The sequence below is a fragment of the Hirsutella rhossiliensis genome (assembly GCF_020360975.1).
Source record: "Hirsutella rhossiliensis strain HR02 chromosome Unknown scaffold00003, whole genome shotgun sequence".
Classification (NCBI taxonomy): Eukaryota; Fungi; Ascomycota; class Sordariomycetes; order Hypocreales; family Ophiocordycipitaceae; genus Hirsutella; species Hirsutella rhossiliensis.
The window spans coordinates 7147506-7170292 of NW_025408669.1; the positions used below are offsets into that span (position 1 = coordinate 7147506).

General features: G+C 53.3%; 6 protein-coding genes across 6 annotated transcripts; 4 read left to right on the forward strand and 2 right to left on the reverse strand.

The window, feature by feature from the left end:
- Window positions 1-653: 653 nt before the first annotated feature.
- HRG_04055 (alpha/beta hydrolase family domain-containing protein) lies at window positions 654-2006 on the forward strand (the record flags this gene model as incomplete). The annotated part of the gene is made up of 3 exons (XM_044862526.1): window positions 654-854; window positions 926-1634; window positions 1747-2006. 3 exons carry the CDS (start codon window positions 654-656, stop codon window positions 2004-2006), a joined length of 1170 nt encoding a protein of 389 aa, XP_044723552.1.
- Window positions 2007-3750: 1744 nt separating this feature from the next.
- On the forward strand, window positions 3751-6030 carry HRG_04056 (metalloprotease-like protein; the record flags this gene model as incomplete). The annotated part of the gene is made up of 1 exon (XM_044862527.1): window positions 3751-6030. The coding sequence occupies one exon, from the start codon at window positions 3751-3753 to the stop codon at window positions 6028-6030; it is 2280 nt and encodes a 759-aa protein (XP_044723553.1).
- Window positions 6031-7530: 1500 nt separating this feature from the next.
- Window positions 7531-10124, reverse strand: HRG_04057 (amidase domain-containing protein; the record flags this gene model as incomplete). Its single annotated transcript, XM_044862528.1, has 11 exons — window positions 7531-7622; window positions 7676-7756; window positions 7807-7886; window positions 7946-8113; window positions 8256-8368; window positions 8428-8625; window positions 8675-8774; window positions 8823-8922; window positions 8979-9436; window positions 9482-9882; window positions 9945-10124. The coding sequence occupies 11 exons, from the start codon at window positions 10122-10124 to the stop codon at window positions 7531-7533; spliced, it is 1971 nt and encodes a 656-aa protein (XP_044723554.1).
- Window positions 10125-11238: 1114 nt separating this feature from the next.
- On the forward strand, window positions 11239-15042 carry HRG_04058 (tetratricopeptide repeat domain-containing protein; the record flags this gene model as incomplete). Its single annotated transcript, XM_044862529.1, has 11 exons — window positions 11239-11300; window positions 11406-11505; window positions 11560-11619; window positions 11672-11870; window positions 12610-13109; window positions 13155-13463; window positions 13560-13912; window positions 13972-14481; window positions 14550-14661; window positions 14722-14741; window positions 14802-15042. 11 exons carry the CDS (start codon window positions 11239-11241, stop codon window positions 15040-15042), a joined length of 2466 nt encoding a protein of 821 aa, XP_044723555.1.
- A 601-nt stretch (window positions 15043-15643) lies between these two features.
- On the forward strand, window positions 15644-17621 carry HRG_04059 (corA-like mg2+ transporter protein; the record flags this gene model as incomplete). Its single annotated transcript, XM_044862530.1, has 3 exons — window positions 15644-15776; window positions 15867-16667; window positions 16738-17621. The coding sequence occupies 3 exons, from the start codon at window positions 15644-15646 to the stop codon at window positions 17619-17621; spliced, it is 1818 nt and encodes a 605-aa protein (XP_044723556.1).
- A 3568-nt stretch (window positions 17622-21189) lies between these two features.
- On the reverse strand, window positions 21190-22093 carry HRG_04060 (WW domain-containing protein; the record flags this gene model as incomplete). The annotated part of the gene is made up of 2 exons (XM_044862531.1): window positions 21190-21923; window positions 21988-22093. 2 exons carry the CDS (start codon window positions 22091-22093, stop codon window positions 21190-21192), a joined length of 840 nt encoding a protein of 279 aa, XP_044723557.1.
- Between the last annotated feature and the right edge of the window lie 694 nt (window positions 22094-22787).

The following is a 22787-nucleotide window of genomic DNA, read 5'->3' on the forward strand; positions in this document are numbered from 1 at the left end:
AGATTTGCCTGGGATTCCCACTCGGATCACTCCGTGCTCTGACCCCAGACTGGAGAATAGAGATCCTCGGACGACAGGGTTCGGCAGATTTGATGCCAAGAAACCTTTGTAGCTGGAACAACCCCTTGGTCCCCTTTCCTCTCCAGTATACATAATCACAGTAGCCCTGCCGTATGCAGGCGAGCTCATACATGCATGGATCAGACACGCACACACAAACGGCCCTTTGAGTCCCCATGCCGCCGGTGGTCGTCGCTAAACCCGTAGCGCCTGTTGGTGCTGTCGACATTTCGCATGGAGGAGGGCACACTTTGCGGGTATTCCATGTCCCGGAATGAAAATTTAGTGAGACCAAAAAGTCTCGCCAAGGGCAGCCAGTAAATGACGGCAACGCTCGATAACATGGAGCTCCCTCACCCAAATGATTCCTCAACCACTCACACTTGGCCCTAGAAGTAGATGGCCGGTCAGGGTATATTTAAAGTCTACCTATTCCCGCGGTCCCACCTCGCCCGCACGTCATGTCTTCTCTACCGGGCTCCCGTTCCCGCTGCCACACCTGCTCTGGTATATTGTCTCCCATTGTGACCCTTCCTTCTTAATTCTTCAAGTATTTGATTCTTTCGCTGTTTCCACACACGTCCCAGGCCATCATGCTCGCTTCGGCGCTCTTACTCGGCCTTGCCACGGCTGTGGCGGCCAAGAACTGCGTCGACCTTAAAATTCCCCTCTACCTCAGGTCTAGAAATGGCGTATTCGACATGGCGACGCCCAAGACGGAGATTGAAGTCACCAATTTCATACTGGACTATGCGAGAAATGGCAGAAATTACACGAACGCAGTCACGACTGGTGTAAGTCGTAACCGAGGACCAAAGCACACGCGCCAGCCCACGTTGATGCTAACGGATGAGGCGGTTTGTAGTTTAAGACGATCAAGGGAAATTACAAGCTCGCGGCAACCTACTGTGAGCCGGATTGGGGGGCCCGCGACACGCTCCAGATTGTGACGCACGGCATCGGCTTCGACCGCTCGTATTGGGACTTTCCGTACAAGAGTTACAACTATAGCTACGTCAATCGAGCCCTTGACCAAGGCTACTCGGTGCTGTCCTGGGACAGGCTCGGCATCGCCCACTCGTCTCACGGTGACCCCATCGACGAAATCCAAATCTTCCTCGCGATTGCTGCCCTCGAGGAGCTCACCAAATGGGTCAAGCACGGCAAGCTGCAGGGCGGCAAGCACAAGTACAGCAAGATGGTCCATATCGGCCACTCGTTCGGCTCGGCCATCACCCTCGGCATGACCAGCGCCAACCCCGAGCTGAGCGACGCCATCGTCCTTAGCGGCTTCAGTCAGGTCCCCAGCTTCTTGGCCCAGTTCTTGCTCGGTGCCAACTTCATCTCCGTTAAGGGCGTCGAGTTCCTCGCCCCCAAGTACTCGGAGGGGTATCTGGCCTCCAAGTCGACCGTTGGGCTACAGACAAACTTTTTCGCGCCGGGGGACTTTGATCCCAAGATCCTCGGGGCCGCGGCCATTACTGGTCAACCCGCGGCCATCGGCGAGCTCATGACTCTTGGCTCCGTATCTCCCCAGAGCAACTTCAAGGGCCCCGTCCTCATCGTCACGGGAGGTTAGTTTCTTGCCCCCCCCCCCACCCCCCACCCCTCGCCCCCCCATTACGAACAAGACGAAGCTTCTCTTCTATAATGAATTGCCGCAGCTGGCTTACACCTTGCAAATAGAAAGAGACGTTCCCTTTTGCGGCGGAGACTGCACCAAAACCGACCCAATCAACCACAGCGCTCGGGATCTGCTTCAGGCGTCCAAGAGGAACTTTAAGTCGGCCTCCGTCTTCAAGACGGTCGTGATCCCCGGCGCCGGCCACGGCCTCAACTACCAGTACTCGGCCCCTCTCACCTACAGAGCTATCCTGAACTTTATCAAGACCAACGTAAAGGACCGAGGGGGAAGACACCATTACTCCGACTCACGGGAGACATAACGGCATGGTTCGGCTAGCATCGTAAAAGAACGGGAGATCTGCGTCTGGCAGCCGGCGCGAAAGAAAGAGACCGTCGGACGAGATGTTGGTGTGAGCACAGGCAAAGGCAGCGCCAAGAATAAAAATCATACGTACAAGGAAGCTGCAAATCCGCAGCGACAGTACATCTGATGTAACGAACACATAGACGATTTAGAATTCCATTTTTTAATCTTGAGCCCTCGCTGAAAACTGCCCCATTCCCGGCGCCTACTCCCTTTACACCGACACTTGCTTTGTCTTACGGGGCTTCCCCCCTCCTTGCAAAGTCCGACCTGAGACTCCGTTGGATTCTCCCGTACTTCTTGTACTTTCCACAACGCTTCGTTGCCACCCCGAGAGACGTGGCGTCCGAGACATACAGTAACTCAAAGGGAGAGATCTTGACTCGGAACGTCCGTCTGAGATCCTTCACTCCCCTGCGCGCGAGATGATGTATTACTATCCCAAGGCAGCCACGGCCAAAATTGTGAAGAGCCTCGTTTGATGTGCATGTCTTCGCTTGAAGCTGTGGCTTGTACCTCGCGTTGAGAGGCATGAACCCAGACTTGTGCTTCGCTGTAGACTTTAGGCTTCAAGCAAGCCTGGCCAGTGGATCGAATCAAAGAATACCGATGCTGCGTTTGAGCCGTCAGCGAAGCGAGGGCCCTCGATGAAAGGACTCTCTGGCCCTGATCTCCACGTTATAGAGAGTGCCCAGATGTGCCCTGCTCCCCTGCCCAAACAAGCAGCAATCGGATCCTAAACTGCGGGGGGCGTCGACTTTACTGCCCACGACTATAGCTCTGATAATAGCGGCGGGCCGAGCATAAAGTGGCAACAACCTAGGTGCTTGTCAGCAAGATAAAGACTTATAAACTATACCAATAACACCTCCATAAGGGGGTGACCCTATTTGCTGGTGGCCAAGTGGTATTTGCTATGTTCGACAGTACTACACCCTATCCCAGGGGAAAGCAGCGGCAATTGCATATTAGGCTTATAAAAGAGGACACAAGGAAGTAACGTTTCACCCCAGGCAAGCGTAGCAGTAGTTCCCCTCGATTTGATATTGAACATACGAAGAGTTTGCCAGGATCGGCGTGATCCGGAATGCCGGTGAGCAGAGAGGCCCAAGTGCAACGCGATCTCGATACACATTAGTCGGCTTCCACAGGGGAAGCCTACGTACGGGTAATAAATCATTCCTCTGAGAGCCGCCCAAGCCGGAGAAGGACCTCTGAAAACACGGCGGAGAAAAAGAAGGCGGGGCCGCATTCTTCGGTCCCGGTCCCGGCGGTTGGGTCCCACGACAAGGTCACACCGAGTGCGCCGCGGTCCAAGGCGTGTTTCAGCGGGTACCGAGAAAGTTGGGAGATGCTCAATCCTTTGCGATATCTCACCGCAGCGCAGGATCAGATAAAGTCTTGGGCCAACGACGGAGGACTTTCAAAGCGCGGACACGGCGGCGGACTTGCACAACCAACTTATAAGGGATGGCTGCAGGCCGTTAGACCTAAAGAGGCTCCTGGCGGCAGACGAACAGAATTGGTTGGGCAAAGCGGGGTAAGGCGGACCAATATTCGGCCCGAGACGGCTCTCCAAGAAAGCCGTGATTGCGGCAAACGCGCCCTTTCGAAAACACATACTCGCCTGAGCCTCGAAATCGAGCTTGTCCCAGACCAACAAGCGACGTTTGCGCATCCTATGCCGTCCGTTACACGCCATGTCCGAACTTCGTCAGGAGATTGAAACGCTTCGACGTTTAGTCGAGAAGGAGCGACGGGAGAAAGAGCAAGAGCGACGGGAGAAAGAGCAAGAACGACGGGAGAAAGAGGAAGCCAAGGCGCGAGAAGAGCAGGAGCGGCAAAAAAGCCAGAAGACGACGCTCGAGGAATACTTATTCAACTGCCATTTCTACCTCTATACGAAACTCGCCTTCGCCGACAAGACCAAGTCCTCCATGGGACTCGCTACCCGAGTCGACAAGAAGTACTATCCTAAGAGGCTACGTCCTTGGAACGCCTTCGCCAATTCCCAGCGACATCAACAATTTAGCGAGATTAGGAGGGTCTGTGGTGAAAGTCGGCTTTTCCATCAAGAGAGCACGACCAGAGACCTGGGAGCTACCATCTCTTACGATCCGGCTGGCAACGAGAACGCTATTGAGTACTTCGAGAGGATCGCAGTTGAAGTTCCTGTGCGGGAAATCTTAGCGCCCGTATGGAACCAAAAGGGACCACGATGGGAGCACCAGGTTACGATGCTAAGATTCAGTCACAACGCCCGCGACTTCACGCAATTAAGCGATAGTCAGATTGAAGATGAGGGCCCAAGCTCAGGAAGGCAGAAGCGACAACGGCGGACTGGGACCACCATGCGGAACGAATTCTCAAGGGAAATAAAGCCGCCGCCTATGAAACCTGATGGATGGGGCATCCGTACGCACCTAGACGGTGACGAGAGCATGGCTTTTGTCTACGACTTCAAGGCAGCTCACAAGTTTGCGGCGCCATACCTTAAAGCCACACTTGCGAAAGAGAGGCTATTTATAGACGTTATTGCACGGGACAACAGCAATAAATATAAGATCGATCCCCAGCTGCAAGAGCAAGAGATTGAAGAAACACGAATTGCTATGGCGCTAACACAAGTCTTCGACTATATGGTTTGGTATGGGGTTGCATATGGTTATATTGCCGCAGGGAAGTCCTTGGTGCTCCTTCATATCGACCAAGAGGACCTACAGACATTATATTACCATCTATGCGTGCCCGATGAAGAGGTGGTCGAAGCGTTAGCCGGCGATCGGGCTGGACAGGTGCCTTATACCGCAGTAGCTCAGCTAGCCGGCTTTTGCCTTTTGAGCCTTCAATCCGAGGCTCTTAGGGGAAATTCACTCAACACGGCGTTGCAGAAGGCAAGAAAGGAGCTAAAAATATGGGGGGAGCCTTACGAGGACGCGGTGCTTTCTTTCGAGGCAGAGGGTGTCAACTCGTCGTCGCAGTCGTCATCGCAAGGGACGGATGGCTCGGAGTTCCAGTGCGTTGCAGACCCAACCAAGCGAGTATACCCACTGCGGTCCAAGTCGTCGTGCATGGCCGCGGCAGTTCGTTGCAGGAACGACAACGATGACGAGCATGGGCCAGAGGGCGGTCCATCTCGGACCCGGACAAAAACCGATACGAATGAGCGGAGCAAAGGTCCGCCGAGCGGCAGCTATGAGAATAAGGAGGCCGCGACGCCCGATCCGGGACCTACCAGGCAATACTGCACGCAGGCCTGCTTGTTAGGTCTTAAGAGAGGCTGGGAGCTCGACGATAACTGCCCCAACGTTCTCTCGCACCGCATCACTAAAGGCAGTACTCGACACCCCATCGACGCCGGCGAGTTCACCCGCCTGGTGGGTAAGCGGCTGCGCCAGAATCCATATCGAGATTGCAAAGCGCTGGACGGCCGCGGCAAGGTTGGGGCGATAGGGGTGCTCTTTAAGCTAGAGCTGGCGCCGTACGGCTATACATTCGTCGGCAAGGGGACATTATCGGATCATCTCTACCGCCTAGAGCACGAGAGCCGTATATATGCACATCTCGACAGGCTCCAAGGCGAGGTGGTGCCGGTATACTTAGACATCGTCCAACTGGCTAGGGGTTACGTCTTCCCTGGCGGGGCAAGAGTCGTCTATATGATGCTAATGTCGTGGGCCGGCGAGGTGGCCGCAGAGGCGGGGGCGCTGGACCTAGCGGCTGAGGTGAGGCGTTCCTCGCAGGCCGTCTGGGCCGAGGGCGTCTACCACGGTGACGAGCGTGAACCCAACCTGCTCTGGAACGACGAGCGCCGCCGCGTCATGCTCGTCGACTTCGACCGTGCCGCCCTCCTCCCAGCTCCCAAACACAAGCAGCTAATTCAGCTATCCCGGGATAAGAGGAAGCAGCAGAGAGACGGGTCTGGAACTCGTAGCAGGAAACGTGGTTCGCAACGAGGTCATTTGCAATTGGTGGAGTAGCATTCCGTGTCTTTCCTGTTTCCGCTTCTCGACGCCGTACTGTTCCGGCTGGCGGGACTTGGAGCTTCGTCCAAAACAACCAATGTATTGAAGTGGAGGATAGGCCTGTTTATTTCCAAGTTGTTGTCTGGCCTTGGCCTCATTTCTGTCTAAAGGGAAACTGTTTGCGGCCATGCCAGGCTATATTTATCCAGCAGAACACACCAACTTTGGCTTGATCATCAGTGCTCAAATGGGGTCTTGACTGATTGGTAAACCCGCGGACTGAATTGCACCTCGAAGCGTACTGGACTGGAAACACGGCAGGCTGAACTGCGCTTCGAATGGGGGTTTGATTGGCACGTCAGGCGCCGCAAGCAGCAAACAGGAATTTATGTTTGCGTCCCCAGTGTGAGGGTGTCGTATCGAGATCGAGCTATGTTCTTTAAGCTGATATAGGATACGTTAGCTCTAGATATAAGATATAGCATAAGGAAGTAAGAGAAAAACAGAAAGTAGCTTATATATATATAAAGAGTAAAATAAATATATATATATATATAGTTATATAACATCTTTAACAAGTATAATGTTAGGCAATGGCAATGTCGGCGAGGCGGCGCATCGACTGACGCGGCGGCTCGGCAGCATCTCGTCCATTTCTACCCTGGCGCCCCCCCGACAGCAAATACAAGGGTCATTCTTAGTATCGGGGGCCAAGTCTTCACCTTTCCCGGCCTCGATGCTCACCTATACGGATGCGTTGCTGTTCTACGGGGCCATCTCGACCACGTTGATGCGGTTGTGCAAAGGGACGAGATTCGCACGAAAGGGTCGAAAAAATAATAATATCCCTGGATAGCATGGCATAACAGACAGCAAAGGATGAAGTTGTGTGATAATGGCTTAGAAGTGGGCTACAGAGCATCGGGGTATTGGCCATCCGATTTCGGAGTCAAGAGAAACGGGGTATTTCCAAAGGTCGCAGCCGGCTACATGCCACGCGGCATCTCGGCATAGAAGATCATAGAGATGGAGGCATGTAGGGATAAGTTCAAGAACGGGCGATACCACATCCGCGGGACCAACCAAACATGAAGAAGAGATACGAGAACGCAAAGACAATCCCAACAAACGGGCGGCTCGAAAAGGACCTTCGGCAGTATTATCGAAAGTCCCGTTTCTATCATCATCCCAAGTAGGAAATCGAGGAGCAGCTTGCCCAGGACGGTCAGGACGATGGCGATAATGCTTACACGGCGGTGTTGATCGACATTTAACCTATATCTAAGTAATTCTCGAATTGATAGTATTGTATTTATAAGCGACCTCTCGATTCGGCTGAGTGTAGCCTCTAAGCCAGCGCGACCGAAATCTCAGTTGATCAACGGTTGCTCCCTTTTATTTGACTGGCGATGATGATCTCCTGCGGTGCCACCACGGTGTGTTGACTTCAGACCAACAGAGAAACTAACCCTGCTCTCGGTCGTTTTTCTGTCGCACTGCCTCACAGTCGCATCGCTAAAACATCAGCTTTCCAGCCTTCACCGCAGTTGGCGAACCAGTTTTCTCGAGAACCGAGTAGATGGCGTCTATAAGTGCCAGATCAGTGCCTAAAGCTCCCGGTTAGCACCGTGATATTGCAGGTGAGCTCATTTTCGCTTACCTGGTTTGCCCATAACTGCCAGAACGAATGGCAGTCTCTCCTGTTGGTTAGTGATTCTGGACAGATAAGGTATATCCGTAACTGCAAGTCATTAGCAACGTGGTCCGTAGACTGGCCGAGACAGCTCTTACGCGGAACAGCGAGGACTGGAGACTTCATGACTGGGCCTAGAGCCAGCGCACCTACGCCGTCTTGGGGAGGTCGTCTGAAACTAAATAAAGCGTGGGATCAGTACAGCCAGTCGGTAGAAAAACGCACGAGGTAGCTTACGTGGGCGTGTTGTCTCTGTATCGCGGAACCACACACTCGAGGGGCATGATGATGAGCGGATTCGAGTGTTTTTCCGTCAAAATGGTGCTATGGAACCATTTCTCAAAGACATCCAATTTTGCAAAGTCTTCATCTCTCTTCTCCTTCGACACGTTTTTGGCGAAGTTCCTGTTCGTGTTTGAACCGTTAGCCCGCGACCGCAGTGTAGAACAGAGTGATTTGTCTCCAGGCTGCGCAGATTCGGGCATAGGCCCAAAATCATCGGGCATGAGCCAAGGCACCACTCAAGTCAGTCGGGAAAAGACCTTACCACATGCTCTGATTTCGGGGAGAGATATAGGGTGCGTGATTGAACTTTTTGCGATACTGTTCAACGAAGGGTTGGCAGTTGTGGTAGGCATCGTAGGATTGGGCTCCCGTAGCCTAGAGCAGTTAGCATTTCAGTGAGTCTAGGGCGGAAACCACAGGCGCAGAGCACTTGCCTCTGTAATGAATTCGAGAAGTGAGGCCCCATTCGCCTCAGCAGGTGGGGACTTCGTCCATGCTTCCTCGAAGGAGACATCGTCGCCGCTGATGTTGAGAACAGATGCAACTTTGTTGGCGAAGTCTCTGGCAGTGTTAATCTGATCATCCTCAATGATGTTCCAGAAGTCTTTGGCCCATATCACGGACGAAAACGGCTTGGCAGCCGGTTAGCGAAGACAGGCAGTGTGATGCAGAAGAAAATACCTGCGGATCCGATTGGAGGGCATTGGCATCAAGCCACTCGGCGGCCACGTCTTTACACACCCCCAAGTCTCTCGTAAGAATGCCCGCAGTATCCCACGTCCTGGAATTGTCAGCCATGCCTCTGATAGTAATGTGAATCTGTGCGTACTGGCAATATGGGACGATTCCTTGAGGCGAGAGCGCTCCAAGGGTCGGGCGAAGGCCAAAGCATCCACACCAATGCGCAGGCCTGGTCACACTTCCCCAAGCTATTTCGACCATGTGTCAACGAGTCTACGAGACCGAGCCACGGGAAAGAACTTACTGTCGGTGCCGATGGCTATGTCAAGCCAATCATACGCCGCAATGGCGGCGGCGCTCCCCGAACTGCTGCCGCCGGGTGATTGATAGCGGTCTGCGCGGGGGTTCCAGGGTGCCTGGTAGTCAACGTACTCAATGGGTTCTTCCCAGATTCCAAAGGAATTCATTTTCGTCTTTCCAACGAGCGACACGCCCTGGTCCAGCAGCTTCTGCACGCATTCTGCCGTCTCGCTGCAAGGGGGGAAGGTATCGTAGAAAGCTCGGTTGCCAGCAGACGTCTTGATGCCACGCAGGTGAATGTTATCCTTGATGACCATGCGGAGGCCGGCCAGCGGGGAATGGAAGACTGCCCGAGCCTTGGTTCGAGACTGGAGTGCGAAGATGGGGGATTGGTCACCGGTGTCCAAGAATTGGAAGGACTCGAAGGCGTCGGAGGAGCTAAGTCGGGTCAGTATATCGGGACTAGAGCAGCATGTCGGCGCGGAGGAGCAGCTGCAGACGACGCACCTTAACTTGGGCTCCAAGGTGACCATGGAAGCCCCGTGGGTATCAGCCGCCAGCTTCCACACGTCCCTCAGCTCATGGCCGACGAGAAGGTAGGGGCCGGGGAGCAGATGTGGAAGCTCTGGAGGGGCGATGAAGGCGACCTGCTTGTTGCCAAGCTTGCCCAGATACTCTCGGGCTTCATCGGTCAATGTCACGCTGCGTTCGTCGGCTCCGTGGAAGATGACAGTGGCTAGAAAGGCGGTATCAAACACATCGTCCCGTTGCTCGTATTCGTGTACAGTATCTTGCACCCAGCTGGCTGTAATTTGGCGTTTCTCGTTGCTGCCATGTCGGTGCTGTGGCACCCTCAGAACACTGACGAGGCCAAAGTCATGGGCCCAGGGCAGCCGTGCAACAGCATTCTAAGACCCCGAGTTAGTCGCTCATGTGGTGACGGGACAGGGCACATGGCTGGCACTCTCACGGGCTTGGAGGGTGGCACGAAGTATTGGCCCCCGGCGACGGAAAAGACACAGCCGCCCTCGAGGCGGGCAGCCGCGAATGGCGTTGGCGTTGGAGCTTTGGTCATGATGTTGATGGCCCGGTTGACGACGGACTGTGACGTTGGGAAGCAGCGATCGGCGAGCAGGGCCCCGCGTACCATGGAGATGTTCCCCGAAGAGGCTCGCCTTAAGAAGGGCAGAGACACGATGGACGGGAGATGCCTGCCTCAATTCTGCTTGCTGGTGCAGGAGTGAGCTCTCGGTGAGTCTGCACTCTGGAGGCGAGGTGGGGGAATGCGCAGTTGCCTGCGGCACGAGGGGAGATGCATGGAGCCTCGCTACAGCAGTACATGCTGTAATTAATTACCTTTGTGTGTTGGAAGGTGTGAGTTGAAGCTTGTGCGGCTGCCCTCATGATGTTGACTAAGAGCAAGGAGCTACCTAGCCAGGGCCGAGCCGCACCAGAATAGGTACGGATACAGCACGGTAAATTACAGTACATGCCTACGTCGCCGCCCGCGGTACGACGGGAGATGCCTAACTAATTACTGCGGAGCCTCGCTATTAATACAGCAGTACCATCGCAGTGGCAGACAGCTGGCAGGGAGCGACAGCAGCTTCGTCCCGCGTCCGATTAATAATACTGTACCGGACTAATGAAAATGCCTCGTCTGAGCGACAGTCCCGAAATATGCAGGCAGCGCCAATCGAGGAGTGGAAGCCACTGAATTATTGACGGGCGGATGAGTGTGGGCCTTGCATTGCATTGCATTGCATTGCATATGGCACGGGTGGTTGAGAGAGAGGGTGGACTGCGAACGACTTTCATTCTGATTCGAGCATGTCCGCCCAACATGGTGCCGCTGTGAAGCCCAGAGCAGTTTGCTCGCTATTCATAGTCAGGCCCAGCCAGGAGTTGGTTCAGTGAATCACCAACACGCCGCTGGTGGGCAGCCGTAGGATAATCAGCCTACACCCACGGATGGGATGCCGCCCGAAGCGGTTTGTGGGCGTTCAATTCCATCCTTCAATATTGGCAATCGATGCCAGCGCTCTTGTTCGAGGAGATTTGATACTGCCACTCCAGCATCACGAACTTAAGGCTCTGCGAGGCCTCTCGCTCTCGCTCTTCATTACCGTGAGTCTGCCTTGGGACCTTGGGACCCGTCTGCGTCATCGAATCCGTATAGGCCGTCAGTTGGCTGGATCCCATTGTGCAGTTGAGTTGCACTACGTTCCCCCCCTCCCAACAGGGGGGCATTCGATGCAAACATCATGCTCAGCCCTGTCTTCGAACCTCATAGGGCCCAGGGACAGCATCAAGACTGTGCTCTCAAGTAAGTGCAGACACCATGCTACCCCTTTGGACCAACGCCGTCGGACTCATGTGGCTGTACACAGCGTCATCGCGGTCCCAGCGGTTGGTCTAAGCCCAACTTCAGTGTGTACAAGGGTGACCAGCGAGGCTCTTTGGCTCAGCGTCTCATTGCAGAAGGCTCCTATCTGCTGGAAGCCCTGTGGGATCACTGCAGGAATGGTCAGGTATGTGGGAGCAGGAGTAGTGAGCACAAGAACTTGCGGCTGAGCACATCGCAGCATGGGAAGACCCCTCTCGTGTTTATCTGCCATGGCACAGGTGGACTTGTGCTCAAGGCGGTGAGTGTAACCCTGATTCGGTCGAGGCGCTCAGAAGCTGAGACACCAACAGGCGTTGTGTGTCTGCCGCGATCACCCCTTTCAGTTCCGTCCCGTCATTGACATAATAGCTGGGGTCATCTTCCTCGGAGTGCCACACTTTGTCGGGGGCAAAAAAGATGCAAGGAAGACGTTTGACCTGTTGCTGAAGTGCCAGCACAAAGGGATCGGGAGAGACTTGTCCAGCAACAGCGACATCGAAGAGTTGATGGGTATTTGCAGAGCGTTCGAAGCCGTCGGCCTCCGAGTACCTATTATTTCTGCGTATGAAAGCAAAGAGACTTCGACACAACGTAACTTGTTCTCACTTCGCCGTAAAGGGAGACATCAGGTGGTAAGTCGAGGGGAACTTCTGTTCCGATGAGCTATCCGCACTCATCATAGTATCCAATTGACCAAGCATAGATCGTACCAAAGGCACCCGGGATAATGCACGCCAGCATGGAGACCCACGTCGACAGCAATGCAAATCACTTCAACATCTGCAATGTCGAAATTGGTAGTGGGCTATACAGGGAGTCTGCGAAGCTCTTCAAAGATGTTCTGGCCAACGCGCAGGAGAGGATGGCCGAGGCGAGTCACCGATGCAAGTATCCAACTCTTTGTGGGGCTTCGCCGAAGAAAATACTGACAAATTAGATGTCGTACCGGTCGGTCTAAGAGACGACACCTTGAGGAGTGCAAGTACAGCTGGGCTTACAATAACTGGGGAGGTCACATCGGATCGGTCTTATCTGCCCATTTCATCTCCTCTAGGGGGCGTGTCGGGAGGCTCGACGGCAGGATCGTTTGAGTTCATCCCTAGTGAGGCTGTTTTGGAGCCTACCAGTAGAGACCCCATCTTGCCCTGTTTCTTGATTGGAACTCATCGGAGAATGAACCACTTCGTTGGGCGGCAGGAAGACCTGGAAGCCATCGATGAGCACCTTCTCCCTCATACGCTAACAGCAGAGCGAAGGGGCAGTGTACAAGATGCTGTGCAGCCAGGTAGGGACAACGAAAGCGATCTGCGTTCCTTTGCCATCTGTGGATTAGGTGGAATCGGGAAAACACAACTCGCTGTCGAGTATGCATACTCGCGGAGGGACAAGTTCGAAGCCATTTTCTGGCTCAGCGCAGACGAGCCTGACATTCTTGCCAAGCACTTCGCCTACATTACTGAAGCACTGGGGCTTGACGATGAGCTGTCGGACCTCGCGGCATGCCGAGACGTGGCAATGGGCTGGCTTTCGGAGCCGTTGAGAAAGAGATCGGAGCCAGAGTCGCCAGAGAATACCGTCAATTGGCTCATCATCTTCGACAACCTCGACAACCTCGACGTTGTTGCCGACTACTGGCCAAAATTCGGACGCGGGTCTGTGCTGGTTACCAGTAGAGACTACTTTGCCAAGCACACCATGCACGTGGAGCATGGGAGAGACCTGATGCCCCTGTCAAACGACGATTCGGAGGCACTGATGCAACGCTTGACTCATGTGAAGGCCGACCCTCTGCAGAAGGAAGCCCTAGCTACCATTGCAACGAAATCAGACGGGCTTCCATTGGCTATTAGCCAACTATCTGGCATTTTTCGACATCTTAGACTGTCATCATACGCGGCGTTCCTGAAGTATCTGAACGAAGAAGGAATACAAGGCATTTTCGAGAAGCATTCGGAACCTACCGACTCCCACAGGATCAGTACGCTGGCGACAGTTTGGGCGCTCGACAAGCTCTCAAGTGGTACTAGGGCATTGTTGCAAGTCATCAGCTTGCTCGACCCCGACGACATCCTTGAAGAGCAGCTAATCGACAAGGCCAACGTCGTAAGGCTCGATGGGTATCCCAAGTCAAGAGGAGACTACCTTCGTGCACGATCAGAGCTGGTTTCTTCGTCCTTGATCAACTCCGTCCCCCTGCAGAGAAACAGGGCTGCTGCGACTGCATCGTTAGCAGACAAGACCTCAGCTTTGCAGATCGCTGGAGACACGGACCTAGAGAAAATTTCTTTACACCGCCTTATTCAGGTCACTTCAAGAGGCATGATGAGTAAGGAAGAGCTAGTGGCGGCATTCCAGGCGGTTACCAATCTCATCATCGTGTCGTGGCCGATGCAGGACATGAAGGAACACCACTCCATTGCAAGACTTGACAAGTGTGAGAACATCTTCCCCAGCGTTCTCCGCCTGAAAATTGGGTTGGAGGCGCTCATCAAAGATTCGATCGACTTTCCCCTGAACATCCGTGCCGCCCGACTCTTCAATGACACTGGATGGTAAGTCCAATTCCTCTGTACTTCTTAGGATGTCGCGTGCGTGCTTCTAACTTATTTAGGTACATGTTCGAGCGTGGATTGATGGAGGAGAGCAAGCCCTTCTGTGAGCTCGGGCTTCTTATCGGCGAGCGGCTGCAGGACCAGCTGGGAGAAGTGGCCGTAGAGTCGATTCGCGAGAGCCACGGCTTTCTTGGAATCATTCTCACTGAGACCAACGAGCATTCTCGCAGCATGTGGCACAAGAAAAAGTGGCTGACCATGTTGGTGGAGAGGAGATCAGCCTCGGGTGGCCATGTCGAAGACTACGAGCTCGGATACGCGTACAACGAGATCGGCGTGGCTTACGGTAATAACGACATGCTTGAAGACGCGGCTGATGCTTTCAAACGGTCAATTGAGATCTTCCAAAGTATTGAAGACTACGAAGATACTTGGCTAGGATGGCCCGAGCCGAATCTGGGGTTCATTTACTGGATGCAAGGCAAGTTGGAGGATGCCGAGGAAGCCCTTGTTGAAATACTCGACATACATGCTGCTGCATGGGGCGTTGATGACATAAAATCGTTCAAGTGGGTATTCTTTATTGACTCTTTTGCGGTGCCGCGAGGCTATCAGACTTCAGTGCTAATCGAAACAGGACTGGCAAAATTCTATACGGCATGGGAAATGTGCTGGAATCTCAAGGACGGCTCGAAGAGAGCTTCAGCTTCCATCGCAGATGCCTCGAACAATTCAGAAAAGTGTTGGGGGTAGGCCATCATCGGTTTGGTGATATATGCCATAGGATGGCCGGCCACTATATGCGACAGGGCCAATACAAAGAGGCAGAGTGAGTTTTACGCGCGCATACGTTGAATAAATTCCTTGCTAACATTGGTTTTCTCTCCAGAGATTATCTTAACTCTGCGTTAAAAATCTTCAACTCGCGCTCATACTTGACAAACGAACGGGCGAGAACTTCGTTCAGGAAAAGCAAGCTGCTGCGCTTGATGGGAAAGAGAACGGCGGCCAACAGATTATCGTTGGAGGCGTACGAGACACGAAAGCAACTGAGACCACTGGACGGGCGCCCGTTGGAGGAGCTAGAAGAGGCCGATTTTGATGAGCTTGTTGCGTTTTGGTCTCGCTAGGCATGGAATGCGAAGAAGCGTTTGAGGCTGTTGTCCGGAGGATGGGCTTTGCATACTGCCGCACTACTTGATCCTCTCATCGAAGCAAACCTGTAATAACCAAATGAAAAAGAAAGAGACTGGCGGATTCTGTGTAATACTCACTGGACGCATATCTGACTGGTGTTCACATGTACATCTTGACCACCATCTAGCACTCGACGCGTACGCGGCCAAGCCGCAGCCTCACATGTTTTTCAAGGCGAGGTATCCGTACTCTTGCATCTACTGTTGGGAATGCCCGAAGCGCCTAGCAGGTGTTCGCGTGAGGCGCGGGCGGCGGTGACACCACATCACTCCGTCTGACATGGCCCCGACCATCCCCGGCCTCGTATTTCTCTGCGGCTGACGCTTGGGTGGCCTCACGCAGCCCCAAACGGTCCGGACCACTGGAGATACTCTTCTGTGTAATGTGATGTATGAGTCGCCACTTGCGCCTGTGATGTGATACACACTCGCTGATACGAAACCCGATACATTGCTATTTACACGCGCTTCTGGCAGCACATTCCGCGCCTTGTCTTGCCGTTCTCTCCCGGGCGCTATACGATCATCTTGCGGCATGAATCTCGCAATTACACCGCGGCAAACTGCGAAGAATAGGGTGACGACACTGGGTGCGAATTCGTCCAACCGCGCAACGCTTCTCGCCGCCCCGTCATCGCGCGTACGCAAGGCAAAGCCGGCAAAGTCACGTAAGCAAACACGTATAACGTCTCCATATTCAGCTTTGATTTTCAATCCCTCAAGAAAACAGGAGCTTACCGACAGAGCTCACCGCGCAGTAAAACCAGACGAGTATGCCAAGGCTGTAGAAGGCTACGCCGCTCTGCCTAATGGCGCTGGACAAAACTACATCGCGCTGGCCAAGTTCCTCGCCGAAGAGTTGAGGTCGATAGACTATCATCTCACCCCAAGCTCATCCCGGGACGACTTTGTAGTTCTGTACCCTCTCGACGTCGAAGACGACCACCACCCTTCGCTCGGTGCCGCTTCATCGTTACCGACGCCGCAGCACAAACCCTCTGACTCTGACCCTGATCCCGATTCCGCGGATGATAGAAGCAGACGCCATGTCCCGCGGAAGCCCATGACGTTTTCCGAGCCCAACGGCTTCTTCTCTATCACTGAGCGGCAGAATGGCGAGCCGCAAAGCTGCATCGTCTTCATGCGCGGCTTCATGTCTGCGGCATGGATCAACAGCGTCGGCGCCCGCTACGTCGTGGATCCCGAGTTCTTCTGTCGCCATCTGGACTTTAGGCCACCCGATGACAACTCGAACAACTTCTCCATCCCAGCGCTGCCTTCTTCTTCGTGGTACCTGATCGAGCTGCCCGTCATGACCATCGGGACCCGGATGGCAGCGAGAGGGCCCCTACGGCTCGATAGGCTGGCAGATCTACGGAGGCAGGGGGTTGAAGCGTTGACGGACCATCGCTACGAAATCTCTAAGTTGTCGTCGACCAAGATGACGGTGGGCGAGTCGATGGTGCGCAACTTCTACGTCTTTGACGAAATGCACTTTGCCGTGGAACAGCGGATTTCTATTTGCATGCAGCCGGCTAACAATGGAAAGACGTTCAGCTGTGAGTGCCTATCCTGTTTCTTTAGCAATCGAGTAAGATCGATCCTGACTGTTGGCTGTGGTTGAAAAAGTAATCGTCTGGCTCGACTCTGGCGCTCCCATCCCCAGCCGTCCGTCTGTGCCTTGGTCCGTCCGACAGCACGAGTCTTACTACCTACCAGTCATTCTACACAGGCACATGGTCGCACTCAAGTTCCATCTCTTCGCGTCTGCCGACTCAGGCGACGATGCTCATGCGCGGTCCGCCTCCAGCCTCCCGGCCGACTACGGCCGCTCTCTGCGCCCTAGCATCATGGCCCGCGACGCACTGTACAGCCTAACCGAGGTCTTCGACTTTGCGGCAAGCTCGCAGATGGAGTTCTTGAACCTCATTGACGTCAAGCTCGACAAGTACACGTCGCTGCCGGCGGAAGAGGACTTCCAAATCCTTCCGAACCTCACATATATGAAGCAGACGCTGTACCAGTACATTCAGAAGACGCAGCGTACCCTCGACAGCATCAGGAGCGCGCAGCAGGGCAAATGGCCAACGGAACAAACCGACTCTGGGAGCAGGAAGGCCAAGTCGGTTGCACAGAACCTCGAGCAGGACTTCCAGCACCTCCTCAACCGCGCCGACAGGCTCCATCGCCGCTCCACCGAGGCCATCACCGTGCTCATGTCGAGCCTGTCCATCTCTAAGTCGCAAATGGCCATCGTGCAGGCCCAGCGCGTGGGGAAGCTGACGTTTCTTGCCTTCATCTTTGTGCCGCTTTCCTTCACGACCAGCTTCTTTGGGATGAACGTGGCTGAGCTGGCGGATAATACCACAGGGCTCAAAACGTGGGGGGTGCTGTCTGCGTCGCTAACCGTGGCCATTATTGCACTTTTCTTCATGGATGTAGTGGGATACGCGCGGCGCATTTGGGCAGCTTGTAAAGAGCTTTGGGTCAGAATGTCTCAGTGGACAATCTAGCCGGCAAGCAATCTATGCACCAAGAGCCTGCACGGTAGATTCTTGTGCCATGATTTAGAACTGAGGCGGCTGGAGTCGAAGCAGTATAATGAATATAGGGTATATGTATGGTTCTGAAGCAAAGGAAAAGACCTGCTAGGCACGGAGGCAAATGGTAGCTAAGGAGGGAAGGTTTTCACTTACACAGATCGACAAGGCAGTCGAGGCACGCATCAATTGACCAGGAATTGGAACCCGGACGCTGTATTTAAACACTGAAAATTGACCCCTGAATTGAATCGGGATCGTACAACGCAGCAGTTTAATCGGGTTCTGCTGCTATATGAGGTAGACGATTGGATCTGGTGAGCTCGTCAAGGTGGCTTAATAGTCTGAAGGTATTCCTTTTCGTCTGTCTCTTTTAAGGCCCCTAATACTTTTAGACGAGAGTACTCCGATATATTATTTATGACTAGAATATAGCCAACGTATTGCTTCTTATATAGAAGTGTATACATTATCTTAGTTATTATATATTCCCTGCATATAGGCATGTTTCTTCGATGTATGTATGCCCGAATGCCTGGGGGAATGAGCGTCGTTCACTTAGCTTCCTTATGGGGCATTTTCAATAATCTTGTACGCAAGGAGAGTCTGAACTAGTATGTGCCGTCGGACTACGCGTAAATATATATACACGGATTGGCGCGAAAGCCAAAATGCGAACACTCAACGGTGAAGACAGCAGGCGGTACGGCTTCAACTTGTCTTGAATACGGCCTTTTTATACACACGAAGCTGGGTTTCCCATCATCATGGAAGAACACAAGTACATTGGTTTTATCATGCTCTATAAGATGGCTCTAGTTAATGGGCCCTTGGTTTTCCTTATCGGGCCCTTAAAGTGTGGCTAAAATAGTCACATGACTGTCGCGTCCCTTTCCCCGCCAAAACATTAGCCGCCAACTGTGAAAAGCTGTCAATACGGCCTCCACAGTGCACGCCCCCACTTGTGGGTGAGCCAAAGCGAATCCCAAAGTGGAGGCGGGCACGAGTAGTCAATGGTGCATCCAGCTAGAACGCGACAAAGTTGACAACGCGCATACAACGCACGCCAACGTACGAACGCACGAACGCATACCAAGGTGAGGGCATCCCCAACGCACCAACGCCGCACCGATGAAGTCACCTTTCCGCCGCAAGTTCGAGACCTGGCAAGCTGCTGCAGAGAGCGCCGTAGCTGCATTACGGAGCGAGAGCCTAATCAGGGACTGTGTCGTTGTAGCGACGTAGCCTCGGGCATATGTTCCACGAGCCTGTTCAATTGCCTCACTCATTGACATTACATTAAGCACCCTACTTTTAACGGCTCTACGTGAAATGCAGTTATGCTGTCGGGCCTATGACGCCGGCAAATGTGTGCACCGGCGCGCGTGCAAGCAAAGCCGCAAAGTAGGTTTGACAGTCCGCCACACTTTCAGCCACACTTCAAGGGCCCGATAAGGAAAGCCAAGGGCCCATTAACTAGAGCCTATAAGATCTGTTGTTACCCGCCTTATGTCCCCTTTCAATCAATGACAGCAGGCTCAATGTTCCTTCCACCTACTTCGCGACTCGCGTTTGATACCCTCGTTAAATATCAATCTTAACAAGTTCGAAGTCTATAATTGGACAACCCGGGGTTCGAGTCCCGAAGAGACTACTTGCAAGTGAGTCCTGAGCCCAGCTCCAACGCTCCATGTATTTTATTAAATATCCACGCTGGTCTCGCGCCTTGCTCACTGCTGGCTCTTTCGCGGATGAAAAGCTTGGACGAACTGAGCAAGGCGACTATCGCAAGGAAAGCCAGCCTCCTAGAAGGCATTCGTCTTGTATAGGCACAGAAGCCTCTGAATCTATTTTTACGCCTAGACGTTTGTCAGTGATTGAACGCATCCTGTATTCCACTTTACCTTCTCGCCAGGCACCATCGACCTCAAACTCCAGGATTAAACGGCGTCCTGTTCCACCTTGGACTTTCTCTCTTCCTGTTCGTTACTAATACACATGCCTGTATTCGTGTTTTCTCCGACTTTGCGGATTGTATAGCCGAAGTCTGGTTTTCCAACTTTGACTGCACAAGCGGATCAAGACATTGGCCCCTGATCATTGTCTCATAGATGGCGTTTTCAAACGACTCCTTGCATCTGCCATGTTAAGTGACACCTGACGGACCAGGGCAGTATTACAAATAAAGCCTGCGCGAATGGGCATGCCATGGCGTGTAATACATGCAGGCTATCATGATGGGATATCATATGTGCTCTGCATGCCACTTGGGTCATCGGGAGCTGAGAGAACATTGAAACCAGGTTTGCCTAGAATGCACTAGTCAAACGTGTTGCAGGGAACCCCATGATTGGGAAAACCGAGATAAGTCAGCCTGGACGGCGGCACGAGCCCTTAAGGTGTTATGGGGGTTTGCACCCTGTGTGTTGTTGATGCGGAATGTATATGATGGTCCCGCGCCATGCGATGCGCGATGCGCACTTTCCTTTCTCTTACGCCTTGTAGAACATTAACTCTTCTGTTCGTCCTATCATATGTGATCCCCTCGTTTAAAACCGTTATATGTTTAATAAGCTTGGCTTATTCTATATAGATGCTTAATTGTTTGATTTCCATCCTCTATTCCTCTCTTTCCAACCCGTCTAATGCTCCCTTCCTTCTCTCTATGCTTCCTTCCTCGTCAGGCTTGCCGTCAGGTACGTTGTCAGGCTCGGATCAGGCACACACGCCTGCCAGCCTCACCTACTGTTCTACAGCTAGCTCTACCGCCTCATTCTACCGACAGCGTTGCCCTCATGCAGTCAGCCTCTTCAGCTGACGCTCTGTGCTGACTGTAGCTGGTCGGGCAGTAGGCTCTTAAACCGACGGATCCAATGATCGTGATCTTCGCATCACAGTAAGACGCAGTTGTCGGAGACTCCTAACGCTTCCGACGCTGCAACCGCTGGTGCCCATACACGTGGCAGCTGCTACCGCAGGTAGCTGTTGGCAGTCAATCTCTCTCCCAACACGACAGTGACGACACCAACAGTACATTCCAACGATAAAAAATCTTTACAGGCAGAGCTGTGGTCCTCCAAGCCACTGTGACATTATCGCGAAGGGTAAGCACCAGATAACGGAAGTGTTGCACAAGTACGAGGTAGTTAAACCGACCTAGGAGACGTAGTTAGACCACGGACTATCTGGCTTTACATATATTTTGATTAGCACAGGGATCTTTTCCCCCCAGAGACTGGCATTTCCGCACGCTTGTTTTGGCCGCACCCACGGCCCAGTGAAGCTTCCTAGCATACGGTGGAGTTTAACACATCGTCTAATATAGCTGTGCAGCACTACCATCTACGCATGCAAACTCATAGAATCAAAGATACCGGGTGCTTTACCTCAAAGAAATACAATCACCCGTAGGTTCTGGGTGGATAACGACCCGAAGTCCTGCTGCGCATGGCCATGTCTTCCTAGGTGGCAGGTTGTTGGCAAGTGATCTTCCTGATATATCTCTCCACATGTACAAGATTCAGTCGAAAGCCACACCATCTTAATAGTCATCGTCTTCCTCGTCGCCGTAACCAGGACGACTGTCTTCAAGCCCTTCCTCATAAGCGTCTTCGTACTTATCTTCTTGGCGGCGCAAAGCACCTCCTACAAGGGCGCTACCGACGGCTCCGACAGCCAGTCCACCTGCAGCGCCAAGCAACAACCCGCTCTTTCCGCTCTTCTTTGCCTCAGGTACCGCGGCACCCGAATTCTCCGAAGCATTAGTGGGCTGTCGAGGTTGCATCTGCTGGGGGGGTGGTTGAGGGCTATACCCAGGTTGCGCCTGGGTGTATTTTCCCGCTTCTCCTGCGGGGAAATATCCTCCTTGGCTTTGAGGAGTGTTTACGGCTGGTTGCTGGGGCAGGTATCCACTTTGTCCGTAAGCGGTATTCTGCGAACTAGGGGAGTACACGTCCCTAGACATGTCGGAGTGTCGAGTGTCGGACGGCATAGCTGGAGGCGGTGGCGGCGGCGGTGGAGGTGGTGGTGAATGAGCCGTCGGAACCTCCCATTGTGTCCGGTTCGTTGACTGCTCTACATAGTACCATCTTTGCTGTTGCTGGTCAAACAGAGTTGTCCATCCCATTGGCAATGTCGGCTTGTCAGGCGTGGATGGGGTTTGGTAGAGTGGTTGCGGCGGCGCGGGAGGAGTGGCGGCATAGTACTGCGTGGGAGGGGGTCCTCCTTGACTGACTTGGCTTGGGGGCTGCTGGTACCCGTAGCCAGGCTGCTGGACTGAGAATAGGAGCGAGCTGTAAGCAGGAAGTTATTAAAGATGCGAGATGATGGTGGGCCTAACCAGGAGGTGCTTGATAGTATTGGGGGGGTTGCTGCTGGCCACCGTCCCTTTTGTTGCCGAGGCCAAGGCTTTCGAACTGATTGCCGATGCGGTTCATGAACGACATGGCTGGCTAAGTGTGATGGTACAGGAAATTGTATGGATGACTGGCGACACGGAGTACAAGTCCAATATTTGCAAGCCAAGGCAGAGGAAGCCAGTATGGATATTAATTTTGTCAGAATAGCAGGCCAGATCAGTTCAAGAGCGAATAGTTGCCAGCAGCGACTATTTGTAGAATTGAATCCCGCCCGAGAAAGGGAACGGAGCCATAAAAGGGGTTTTTTTTTTCATTAACTACGCCGGTTAGGCTATGCCGGGGCTGAAGGTACCGTGTTTTTTTTGTTTCCGCAGTGTCCTACCTGAGGGAAATAAGCATCAAGTCTCACTCGGTGAACATCCGGCGCCTCGGCTAAGCCACGCAGTGTTGGTCTTCCCACAGGGGCCCAGGCTCGAAGACATGGGCACATGCGTCGACTCGAATCCTCGTCAGGGGTCTTTTGTCGTGGCGCAGCACACATACGTCAGCCAATATTGATTAAACCGCGGGAGTCGCTGCCGGTGTGTGGAGGCGCAGTGAGACATGGCCAATGCCGTGAGGAAAGGAACCAGAGTTGTGTAGACGGGGGTTGCAGGGCAGCAGCCACTAATGCAGTGGTGCTGAAGTGCGGGTCTAAGCCCCCCCCTATCGTCTCGCAGCAATGCCTTTCTGTATCCGTAGGTTTTTCATAGATTACTTCCGTATTACTTCCGTAGGGCAG